Genomic DNA, 13,791 nt, shown 5'->3' with positions numbered 1-13,791 from the left:
GTCAATCCCCAATGACAGAATAAATGGAATACATATATCCCTTTCACAAACCCAATTATGTGGATAATATCCGCATAATTTGGTTGTAAAATCGGAGCGGGACCAGAGTTATCCGCATTATTTCGATGCTGTAATTATCCGCATAATAGCAGCATCGGGACCAGATTTCGGCTTTGTGAACGCCTTTCCAAAGTCATGCGGATAATTGCCATGGTGCGGTCACAAAAGGTCACCTTTTTCCAACACAACCCCATCGGAGGGGGCGTGTGCAGTTGCCATGACAATTATCCGACTTTTTCAGGTCGGACGCTCGTAAAAACAAAGTGCGGATTATTTTCGGAGTTTGTGAATGCAATTTTTATTGAATTATCTGCATTACTCTAAAGTGGATAATTGGAGGATGGGTTTGTGAAAGGGGTAATAAATTACATATGAGAAAAAAGATACTTGACCTCAAAACCCCAGACAAAGCAAAAGACAGTACATATATGTAGGAAAAAAACTTCTGAGGCGTTCTTTCGGTGAAAGAAAGAGACACACTATTCAACAAGGTTTTAGCTGAGTTGAAGATAGCATCTATCTTTCACCTTATGTGAAATCTCACACCATCGCACTCATGCCTACTCGCTATTTGTATACTGATCTTTAACAGGAGGCTCCTTTAGTATTCCATATCACTGTCAATCGATAGTCCTAATCATCTAAAGCATTTTGACAGCCACCCCTCTATAGCACCCAGCCACCTGAATATAGTGACCACTAGAACCCACTCCGATGGAGGCAGATTGTGTGAATAAGAACCTGTCTATAGCGGCCGCCTGCCAATAGTGACTACTAAAACCCATGCCCATGGAGGCAAATTGTGTGTATAAGAATCTGTCTATAGCAGCCACCTGCCTATAGTGACCACTAAAACCGGCTCTGATGGAGGCAAATTGTATGTATAAGAATCTGTCTATAGCAGCCACCTGTCAATAAATCGCTTTTATATTCTTTATCCATGACGAATACTCAAGTGAAATGTGTGCCTGTCTTTTCACATCATCCATTTCTATTCAATAGCAATAACTATTGTTCGCTATCATACCCATTTTTAGTTCAGTGGTCAAGTCACCTTTTAGGTGTACTCAGTCCGGTCTGGCAATACAAAATAGTGAGCATAGACATATACGTCAATCCGCCTTCAGGCCGGCCTCAGTCCACCTTTCGACTTATATGTATCTTGTGCCATAGATGTGGCATTGATGGAAAAATAGGTGTTGCAATATCATTGTTTTTTTGTATTAGTATTTAATAATAAACCTTACTTGTCAGAGCATCATCTCTATCATCTCTCTCGCTGTCAGCCTCATAACCCCCTTCAGCACTCCATAGATCACTCATCTCACTACTCTGGTCATCAGAGGCTTCCTGGAGCTCTTCAAGATTCCAACTCAATCCATCTACACTATCATCCTTAGGCTGGATAAGAACAAACAAGATTTATTCATTAAACCATGTAAAATTGAAGAAAATATAGCTCATTTTAATACTTTAAAATTCTTGCTTTATATTACTCTCATCATCAGTTTGTAGACAAATATATAAAAAACCAAATAATCCTTACTATAAAATGTCCTCTCTATTCCTATGGAACATCCTAAATACCATTTAGAATTATTGTCTTGTAACCATGATTCCTTTTGAGTTGAATTTCTCAACTTAGATTTGAACAAACTTCTGTGGTCACAAAAGATCTGACTTAGACTGACCTGTGCTCTGCAAAATATGGGATTGTGTCCAAATTACATGTATAAGGAGAAATATTAGGCATCTTACTTAATACTTCATATTACAATCATTTGTGGAGTCATCTCTTTAATACTTGACGAAACATGAAGAGCCACGTGACACTAACTTCATGATTGATTGCAAATCTGATTTATTATGATTGACTCTATAATGATATGTGCAATCAATTGCATTAATCGATTGCATGACGAATCACTAATCTTTGTGTTACAGTACCCTGTCCTTGAGCCCTCAAAACACAGCTTAGCCATCATCGTAGAAGATATCTTTTACAATCAATTACATTGACTGGGTTGCACAATCAATCATGAAAATCAACTGTATAACCAATCGCTATCCTTTGTGTTATAGGACACCGGTCTGTCCTTATAATGGATTGGCATACTTACTGAATTCCTTGAGAGGCTACAGATCTGATACTGTGATGAGTCTAGGGGTTCTAGTTGGGCCAGCTTTAGCAAGGTATCAGCTACAGTTCTACCTAGGTTGGATCCTAAGAGGTCTGACTCAGTCAAGTGATGCTTTACACTCCGAAGAATGAGGCTCATCCCTTCTCCCTTAAAAGAAAATAATTATGAAATTATATCATAACACGTGGAGCACCTCTGGCAGTCTCGCCTGCATTATGCGATTCAATTTAGCAGCAGTGCTGACTAAAAAAAAAATTGAATAATTATTCACAAAAACACCTATCATATGATGATAAAATACTATGGTCATTGACCCTAAATGAGATTTGACCTTGATCATGTGACCAAAGACTTGTGCAAGATGATCAGTGATACTTGATTACCCTTTATGTCACTAAAATTTATGGTTTGGACATACGATAAGTTTTCAAACTAGCCTTGAAATGTTCTACTGATCTATAGTCTTTTAATTTAGTTGGAAGACTGTTACATAGATGGAAAGCATCAGATGCAAATGCGTGATCTCCCCATGACTGACTGCTTTTTTGAATAGAAAAGATCACGAGAAGTAGTCTTCGAAGAGTGAAGACCAGAACGACCAAGGTCCTGTAACACAAAGGTTAGCAATTAATCGCACGCTTGATTTTCACAATTAATTGTACATTGTAGTCAATGCAATCAATCGTAGGAAAAATGTTCTAGGACCATTGCTAAGCTTTGTGTTACAGGCCCCAGAATTATGAAAGTAAAGAAGAGATGAGATGCATTCTGGTGAAATGAGGTCAGAGCACGATATGCTATCAGAAGAATTTTATCATTAAAAGCCAGTTTACAGTTATACGCATTACATTAGAATTTGAACAATACGATCCTATTTGTTACAAGTGTCTGTGATGTGCTGTAAATATGAGACCCTGAAAACATTGCACCTACATGTAAATCATCAGTCCTTCAAAAAGTGAAAATTAAAGAGAAAAGAAAGCCATCACAATTTGATTCAATATGTTACATGTATTGCAATTAGAATCCCCAGCATCAAAATTAGATATTTATCTTGAAAATTACAGCACAAACTTGATTTTTATTTTCTTCCTGTGTGATTTTTTTAAATTCACATAACCAATATACAGGATGCATCAAGTACAGTTTTTTTTAAAAGATCTTTGCAATGCTAACCAATGTCTATAACTCATATGTCTGTAGTAACCTTGAATATAAACATATATTCTATCATTAAAGCTCCATTAGAATTCACGGTCCAGTGGAAGTTTAAGGGTTTCCTATTTCCTTGATTTATGTTGCTCTCTGAGAATATGAGAATTATCAACAAAAGGGTGACTTTACTTTTATGATATATTTGCTAATCAACAGCACACAGGGCTGAAGGAAGTCAAATGCAGATAGGTATGTACAATAAGTGGATATTTGACTTCCAATGATTAAATTATCATAAAAATATCTTAGGAATGTGCTCAATTAAATTGGCCATTAATAAAAAAAATCATTATTTATTTCTATTTCTATCTATTTATTCATTTTCATTTTTCATTATTTATTTATTTAATTTTTTTTGGGGGGATGCTCAAATTGTACTAATTCATCTCAACATATTTTATCATTTCCATCTTACAAGCTACATCTACTGGGTATTTCAACTAAATCCATTCAATTTATTCTACATAATGCAACACTATGTATAATCTTGCTTTTGTCCAGGGTCTATAGAACAAGTACAATCAACCCAAGTATGCAAGGAATTTCTTCCTGTTGTGTTTCAATTAATACTTGTTGGGCACATTGAGATATATCACTTTCTTACCTTTAATTTATTCTGAGCAATAACAGTGCACTTTGGCATACAAATACGTATTGGGCAACTTCGCACTATCAAAAATGTCTTACAGGTACATGTACAAAAACATGATTTGAAGCATTCAATTATCCCAATTCAAGAGTTAAACAACGATTGAATAGAAAAGTAAAACAAGTGCTGATAAGAATGATAGCAAAGGTGAACCAAAGTGCAATTCACTTCAATTGACAAATTTACTTGGAAGATCACGTACAAAGAAACAATTTTTTCTTCAGTTCCCATCTCATTACGGATACATGTCATTATCTAAGAACATTAAAGGTATTAAAATGATGGCAACTAGCATGATTTCAAGTTTTGATAAATGAAATGTATTTTAAAATCATGAAAAATTCAAGCCGTTTGAAAATAATAGTATCAAACTATCAATCTTAAAAACAGTTTGTTGTTTTAACAAACTTGTACTGCGTGCATTTCATGTACTTGGTTTCAATTACTGTAAGTTCAGTCTTACAGTTAATATTTTATATATTTTTATATATTACAGATATTAATTGAATGCTTGAGCATCTACAGTTATGCTAAAAAGTTTGTAAATCCCACCACAAGATGCACTCCTTCATGTTGACTGTTTAATGTAAACAACAACACTACACTTTTCAGCGAGACCAGAGAAACAAACTTTACTGAATCACCCCAAATCATAATCAAATATCTCTAACATGGCAGAAAGAACAACAATATGCTTATTTTCTGGTGGGGTTCACTTTTGATCACCACTACATATGACAGCTCGGCTACAACGGGGATAATAATATGATGCAAAGTGTTAAGCACAGCAGAGTATAGCAATATAGTAACTGCGCTTTATAAATGGTCCATTTTGGGGGGAGGGTTTCATGTACTTGACTTAACCAATCTCGAGTGAAAAGCAAAAATTGGGATGATTTGAAGGCAATTGATATAAGTCTGAATAAAAACTAACTTAAGAATTGATGATGATCATCAGCAAATAACAATGGGGCTAATTATGCACACCTTCCTACCATTTTATAATTCCACACGATGTATTTCAAAAATATAATAATAATAATTACCGTGTTTACACATTGACTCGGTTCGGGTGTTGAATCCGCGAGCCGGGTTGAACACTGCGAAGAAGGGATCAGAGATCGCATTTATACGTACATATAAAAAGGCGAGTTCAACACGGCTCGCGGATCTCGAACGGAAGAAGAATTATGACGTCGTAAATTAAACGCCGGAAATTCACCGCCGGAATCGAATCTTGTCCGTGCGAACAACAACAATGCCAAAAGTGAAAGCGCGCGCAGTGACCTGGTCAAGAGAGTTCGACACGGCTTTCTGTTTACACACGAAAAAATTGCCGAGTCTGAATCGGCTCGCGGGTTGAAACCTACGATTTTGGCGGATCAAAAAAGCCGTGTTCGACACGGCTCGCGGATCACACTGATCGCGTTTACACAGCATAAAATTGCAGTGTTGAGCACGGCTCGCGTGTCGAACCCCCGAGCCGTGTCACTGTGTAAACACGGTAAATATCTGTATATTTACCAAGGGAAGCCACTTCAGTTCTGAAAACTGTTCTCCCTGCGGGCCCTGCTATTATTATTATTTTGATAATACCATGAGTATGTTGTTCTAAATAATAATGTGTAATTACGAAAATTTTGTAACTACATATATGTTGTAGGGCCTCAAAAGAGTAAACAAGACTTTAAATTCTGATAGAGCCACAAAACTAAAACAAGAGGCTTATCAATGAACAAACAAACATATTAATGGTAAAAGTAAATTGGAAACAGATCATTATAGCAAATGTATAAAAAAGAACAGGGAAATGATGAGCTATTCTCATACTGAATGTGGCAAGGAGAGCCTTTAAAGTGACAAATGCACTTTGTATATTGACATATTCATGTGCACATTGCAAACAAAATAAATGAATTATAGGATATTTATCCAAACCACATTAACTTGATGGTTAACCAAATATTATTACAGGAAACCTCAGATAATTCATGCAATGATTAATAAGATTAAAACTCAACAATAAACAATTTTGATTTCAAATCAACACCCTAATGACCTTTTTCATATGATGAGTGAAGCAATAATAAAATGATTTAAAATTTGAAATGCATTATAATCAATATTTCCAATAATTTTGAGACAGTTTCTTCCATGTTTACGTGAACCATACTTGAAGATCAGAGAAGTATTCAATTTGAAATCTATGGCCAATATTTTGAACTCGGTTTAACTTAGCCCATGGTTTAACTCTATATGCTATAGTATGGGGAGCCAAAAGTTCAAAAATCAGTTTATATTGTATATTTCTTATGTTTACTATTTTGTATCATTCTGCTTTCATAATGAGGAATAATACTTCAAAATACCTCAGTTATCATTCCCAGACAATTATGAACAATTTGGGTGTCATATGAATTAATTAATTGGATGTGTAATGTTAGAGAGTTGTGCCCCAATCGACTCTCTATAGTTAAACTACAACTTTAAATCAGGGTTTAGTTAAAATCCAAGTTCAGAATACCGGCCAATATGTTTAATGATGCTTACCTCAAACTTGCCTGCCGCTACTTCTTTAGAAAGTTTAAGTTGTATCCTCATAAGAGATCCCACAATGCTAAGCATGATATGAAACCGATCCCTCTTGTTGATTTCATCATCGGTATAGTTCCTGGTGGTGTCCTGCAGAGACTCTAGGCTGATTTCCAACACTTCACATTCCTTGGTGATCTGAGCTAACGCAAGGAATGACTCATTCAAGATCTTGTAGATCTGACTGGCTACAGAGCTTTGCATGAAGTGTTCTGAGAAACCTTGACTGTACACGATTAGATTAGCACAAGTCCTCCAGACATCACTGGCCATGGCAAGTCTTGCATCTGGGAGAACACTAATACTGTCCTTTGGCATGAAGAGCTTCGGTGGTGTCATTGTGTTGTGTTGAGAGGAATCTGAACCGTTGCTGTCTGACATTGTCCTATCAGGAAAGGCTGCTACCCCTTCATGGAGAGTGCCTAGTACTGACTCGATGCTTTGATGTGCCATACTTTCAAATGGTTCATCTACGATTTCATAGGATGATAGAAGTCGGTCAAGAGAGCGTTCATGCAATCCTCCAGACTGATTTTGATAGCTACTGCCTTCGGAACTATCACTCTTAGAGTGAAGGTCCTCAGGGATAACTTCTTGGACAATGCCTGTAAAGGCATCTAGGACACTAACCACTGTGCTTGCATGGTCTCTCCGGCAATTAGATGTGTTGTATCTGAGTTGTGAAGTAGAGCTTGTTGCAGTTAGAGATGATGCAGTACTAAGTACACTGTCTGCTGTGTTACTCCTGTCTCGTCTCATTTTCTCTTCATCACCAGAAAGGATGATGACCTCAAACACCTGAAGGACATGACGTCTTGTAGTGTCCAACTGCAGCAAGTGCAGAAGCTGATTCAAGCCTCCTTGACTAAGAAACAGCTCCTGGGCAAACTTGGACGTTAAGAGAATGGGTAAAGCACTAAAACAATATTCCAAGACAGTTGATGAAGTGATACGGTACGGCAGCCGAGGAGTATGAACAACTGACTCCTCAGGGCCTATTGGTCTAGATGATTCAAAGCATGGCAGATAGACATGAAGATACAATTCTTGTTTAATTTGGTAGTTTCCATGCTTGACAAGATGCAGCAGATGCCTAGCCACCTGGACACTCAAGACTTCATTAACCCCACTCGTGATAAGGTTAGCATATGTTCCCAAGACCTGCCACCGAGACTTGGTGACATCCCAATCTTGGATGCTACCATCGCTTCCAATTGCACTATCACTAGTCCTACTATCCGTGATGCTTCCAATGTCTAACTGACTGCCTGTCATCCTATGTTTCACATCTAACTGGACACATTCTGGGCAAAGGTCGACTGGAATCGATTCAGCCTTCTCACCACCACGCAACTGTTCCAGGATCAACTTTGCTACAACACTGAGCAGATAGTTTGATAATGCTAGGGATCTGTTTTCAATGGAATGCAACAGTTTGCTGAGGATTACATGTGGAGGTATGCAACAGCAGATCCCTCCTTGTTCCAACATTCCTAGTAACCTCACAAGGGTTACTCGACATTGCACTTTTGATATCAATTCTAAGACCACGTCCACTACTGTAGCGATGCAACACTTGCTCCTGTTTGCCCTGATGGGATTCCTGTCCACCAATCCACCACTTGCAACATGACCAGCATCAGGGTGACCCTGCTTATCTTCTTCAAACGCAGTGTAGGTCATTCCCAGCATGCTGTGATGGTGATGCATGTAATGACTGTAATCGCAATTACTGTGTGTTCTCTTCAGACACTGGAACTTATGGAGGTACTCTAGCTTTGCTTTCTTAGTAGCAGTGGTAAGCTTACACATGGAGGTTATCAAAGAGATGATGATCTCCTTGATGTTACGGACCTTCTCACCATTATCCTCGCCACTTGACAGCAATCCATCCATTGCCTCGATTACCATGAGGAAGAGCTGATATCCTCCATACTCTTCAAACTCATTTAACATGGATAATCCCTGAGTCAAAACAGTTTGGTTGTCATGGCAACTATACATCACATATGAAAGGAGTAGAATCACACCTTGCAGAATTTCGCTAATGTATGTCATACCTGCTGAATCAACTTTGAATCCGGGCACAGATGAATCCTTCTCTGGCAAACTTCCTTGATCATCACCTGATCCTTCAAACACAGAGTCTGACACTTCAGGCTCATCTGCCTCATCTCGCGCAAAATCATCTTCTTTCTCTTTAGTCCTTTCCGACAGAGAATGCATGATCTTTTGAGCAGAGCTCTTTGCCTCCGACAGGAGAGATTGCAGCAACCCACTAGACGATAGCTCTTGAATCTTCTGATGCTGCGTTAGACTGTACAAGCAAACCTTCAAGACAATGCGCAGGATAAGTCTCTTCAGTGCACCAAGGAGTTCTGGTCCCCAGTTGTAGTCCAAGTTGATACCCTGGCCTGAACACTTGTGATCAATCTTCACAAGCAAGTTGGTGAGCTGCGGTGCAAGGAAGAGACTAAGTGAGTTTCTATGAGCTGCATTCATGGCTTCACTAGAACACAGCTTCTCCAAGAGAGACAAGAGAGTTATGCACAGGTCGAATGGTGTAGTGCTGGATAGATCCATACCTGAGAGTCCATCATCAACACTCATCCTGTGCCTAATGATTAGGTTTCCACCATTCCATTGGTACTTTGGAATGGAGTTCCTGAAAGCCATCAGGTAGTTAGCAGTCACTTTGTGCTTTCTGATGTTGCCAGAGATATGCCTGCCCCTGTACCGTCTCCCAGGCTCATTTTCAGAATCTGTGCTTTCTTGCTCCTCTCGGTTCCGTGGTAGCATGCTCTTCTTACGTTGACTGCTAACGCCTGTCCTCTGTACCCTCCCACCTCCCTGGAAGGAAGTGGTCGTCCTAAGAAAGGCTGTCTTCTTGCGGTAGACATCGTGGGTAAGGTGAGAAGCCATCACTGTAGGTGAGTCTAGTTGACTGGCCTGTCTCAGGTTTAGTTTGGCAGGAAAGCACGTCTCCATCGGTGGCACCAGAGTGCCCACATCTGCAAGAACAATAAAGGAAAAGGTATTCCTGTTAGAGTACTGCTGGGCAGGAAAGGCTTATTTTTTCTTGAATAAACAGGAAATATGTATACTCATCTCGTAGCTACATCCCTTTACTCAACAAATAAATATTAAAACTCTCTTTCCATTAAATTTTAGATTGACTTTTCATGAGAACAGTCAAAGAGGTCACATGCTTTCACAAAAACAGAGAGGGAGAGCAGGAGAGAACGAGAGAGGGGGTGAGAGGGGAAAGAGAGGGTAGAATGGGAAGGACTGTTTTTAAGTGAATCTGCCTCTCATGCAGGTGATGCACAACATAAACCACCAATATCTCTTTTGCTTCCTGTTACCTGTGATGAGAAATGATGTTGGAAATGTAGACCTCCACCAAATACAATGTAAAAAAAAAAAAAGAAATTTGATTATCCAGTTGGGATGTACATATTTGAACTTCGATTATAAAAATGTAAAAAAAAAATCCTTTAATGATTATTTTACTAGGAATCTCACTGTGAATCTTTTATTTCTCAGTAAATAAATCAATTGGGTACCATAGCAATATATGTGCAGTGAAATGATTCATGACTTTAAAAATACATTATGAAGGCATTTCTCAATATTATAACACCAGAAATTTCATGGCCAATATTGTTTGTTCAGTCGGATCCAAAGAATGTGTCTAATCCGGATAGATATCACGGTGAACAATTGGCCATTTTGTAGGCATTTTCTGGGAATTTTCCCTCCCTTTCTATTGTCAGTTTACAGCCCTTTTAAAAAATGGCTAGCAAAATGGTAAATTTTGTCCAATTAAATTTCTTCATACACCAGTATTCTAAGCTTTGAAGAGTATAGGGTCTGGGATATAATTATGGGAAGCTAGAAACATCCATCAGTTCGGAACCCCTTATGCTTCAGTAAGTTTACTGGGATCTTTCCCTTGACTTAATGATGTTCAAAGAAAATCATTGTCTAGATCATTTGCAATGCTGTGAGTGCAAAGTGTGATAATAAATTGAATGGTCGTGTAGTTATGGAGATCCATGTCACATTAGGCACCCATAGTAAAAATACAACTTAAGACAAGAATTTAAATTTTGAAAATAATACCCATTGGTTTTTAGTTCATGAAACTGCTTTGAATCAGCAAATTTTTCCATTTTGCACCACTAATCTTTATGGCTCAAAGCATGAGATATACTCAGGTTTGGTTAGGAAATAACTGAACTATGCATACATGCTTGTACATACACAGTATGCAAAAGGGTACAGGTAAATAATCGGGCCCACAAATATATATTTTTTTATTTTCAGTTGAGCTACTTTTTGACCACTTACTGCCTAAATCTGCAACATTATAAAAGTTGAAACATTCTAATGAATGGGGGTTTCCAGGGCTCCCTTTTTAGTTTCCAGGCTCCTTATTGAGTTTGAAGAGCTCTTTGAGCACTACTTCAGGGACTAAATCATCCCGAGCCCCCATTCATTTCTTTCTGAGGCCCTATATTATAACCATGATAACTTATATTTTGTATGTTATAAGTACATATATATATATATATACACATCCATAGCCTGCCAATACCAGGTTAACATGTAAATCAATAACTCTCAAACATTTCCCAGGTCATGTTTGTCACATTTCAACGCTTTGCACGAAACAATGTACCATTGGTTCTACAGTATAGAATACACTGCTTAATTTGCCTACTGCATTGATCTGAACAATTCTATTGACTTTTCTTCCACTGCATTGCAAACAATGGACCATGGACCATACATGCCATCTTTGATGCTTTCAGATGAATTGGGATCATTGTGATACAGTATATTGGACTACCCTCTACAAACATCCAGTATTTGTGTAAAAAAAAGGCAAATGTTAATGATCCAGGGAAGCATGAATGTTAGCCGGGTAGCATTTCAACACCAGGTTTCACATACATGATTGTTCAGCCCCCATCCCCCTTTCAATGTAAAATATGTACAGAAAACATAGAAATGACCATCTGATTGTTAGTTTCTATATGGTCAGCACTCCCCCCACACTTTCGAAACCATTCTGTGGACCCTGGATACTGTAAAATGGACTACCCTCTACAAACATCCATTACTTGTTTACAACCCCCCCCCAAAAAAAAAAATCAAGATCCAGAGTATCATCAATGATGGGCTAGGGTAATAGTATTTTCAATGCAAGGGTTCAAATTTACATTAATGTTTGGAGTCATGCCAGGTTGACCTGGGTAAGGTCACACACAGATCATTACTCCTCACGTGTACCTTTGAGCTGCATCTGCATCTATTAACTGTACTTGAATTCATTTCAACAATTCTAAATACACACAAACATATAACTGAATATCATTTCAATCCGCAATAATGAACCTATTTAGTATAACTGAATATTATTCACGAGAATTCTTTTTTATGAGCACTCCACAAATTAATGCTAACATCTCTGGAAAATTGGTTTGCTTTCAGATCATAAACTAAGCAATCAATCTCAAACAGTTCGTAGAAAACAAAATCATTCTACTAGGTTTATTATGGAGGGTGTCGGCAAGTGTTCTGACTTCAGAGAAATATGTGATTCTGGCAGTCAGGGTTTTCTATTCGATTTCACATCAGGTTTCAGTATTAAAGAAGGATGAGAAAGAAATGATGTGCATGACCTTTTTCCAGTCCTTTTTACTACTACATATTTTCGAAGGAGAAATTTACTTTTCAGGAATTGGGTAGTGTACACAATGAATGGCAAATGAAGCTGATCAAAAATTTTGCTTTGCAGGTATTCCAAATATGAATCCTCTGAATATTTCAAAATTCTCATTCTTAATCAATATTGATCAAGATTCACCCAAGTGACCAAACATTTTTTTTTTTATTCTGGAATGTACATGTAACGAAACCCCAGCCAACTTTAACTGATGATCTTCCCTTTAAATCAAGTTGTGAACTTCCGTTTAGTAGAGGTCATCACCTTACAGTACAAAGGTAGGAAAGGAATATTAAAAGCACTAAAAGGTAGTGCATCAAATTCAAGCACTGGATATATGCTTACATTGTACATGCATGTGCTACATGACTTGTATCAAAATACCATTAGACCTGCCAAAATATCACAAACTATGCACTTACAATTGTGCTCAAGAGTTAGTGAGAAGAGCGTTGTGGCTAATGTTGTGGCCCAGTGGATTAGTCTTCGTAATTTGAAACAGAGGGTCGTGGATTAATCCCAGCCATGGCATAATTTCCTTCAGCAATAAACTGATCCACAGTGTGCTGCACTCAACCCAGGTGAGGTAAATGGTGTGCGCTATAAATGCCTAGCTCAGCTGGGTGATATAAGAGCGACTTGAGCACCTAACAAGGTGGATATGTGCGCAATATAAATACCCTTTATTATCTAATGAACCCCAAAACAAAATGCACTACTTCGTTCTGAGTATTGAATGTAGACAACACTACAATGTTTGGCAAGCCCAGAGAAACAAACTTTAATGGATGTACTATTTTATCACCTTACTACACAATTAAATTTCTCAAACATGGCAGAACTGGAACATATTATATGTTCATTTTCTGGTGGTGTTAACAAACTTTTGAGCACCACTGTGCATACATGTATATGCATGAGAGCATCAATCAAAGCATCAACCAGCATAATTTTTACAGATTTGAGCATGAAAGCTGTTGCAGCGAGTAGGTTCACCATGGAAACCAGCCTTGAATAGACCTAACCCATTTCACCACGTAAAGCAATACTTTAATAGAACTTTGTTATTTGTTAATTAATATGATTTATTTTGATATGAATATAGAGTTTGCAAGGATTGAATCACTACAGATGGAATGGTACAATTGTGGCCAATAACTAGTCTGCTGTGCAAATCCTTCAAGTAAAGGGTCTGAATTGCAGCCTACTTATGCCTTGTACTGAAAGCCCTCTCGCTCAGGAACAGCAAGTTTTGTATGTGCTAGTCTTTGTGTGGAGACACACTTGTTGATCAAAGTTTCAATCAGGGTCTGTGCCTGCAGACTAGCCAATAACCAAACAATGAGACATAAATTTTATTTACATTCAATTTCAAAATTGTTGTCTAGCAATATTTTCCC

General features: G+C 37.9%; 1 protein-coding gene across 1 annotated transcript in view; it reads right to left on the bottom strand.

The window, feature by feature from the left end:
* LOC121418537 (lysosomal-trafficking regulator-like) overlaps nucleotides 1–13,791 on the bottom strand; it is a 93,367-nt gene that overhangs the window by 40,092 nt on the left and 39,484 nt on the right. Inside the window, exons 6-8 of the mRNA XM_041612459.1 lie at nucleotides 6,616–9,668; nucleotides 2,181–2,348; nucleotides 1,308–1,461 (exon numbers count right to left, since the gene is read on the bottom strand). Coding sequence (XP_041468393.1) covers nucleotides 1,308–1,461; nucleotides 2,181–2,348; nucleotides 6,616–9,668 — 3,375 coding nt within the window. The remainder of the gene's footprint in view (nucleotides 1–1,307; nucleotides 1,462–2,180; nucleotides 2,349–6,615; nucleotides 9,669–13,791) is intronic.

This window comes from Lytechinus variegatus, chromosome 7, assembly GCF_018143015.1.
Source record: "Lytechinus variegatus isolate NC3 chromosome 7, Lvar_3.0, whole genome shotgun sequence".
Classification (NCBI taxonomy): domain Eukaryota; kingdom Metazoa; phylum Echinodermata; class Echinoidea; order Temnopleuroida; family Toxopneustidae; genus Lytechinus; species Lytechinus variegatus.
Note: the sequence above shows the minus strand (reverse complement) of the source record. Positions and strands in the feature narration are given on the sequence as shown.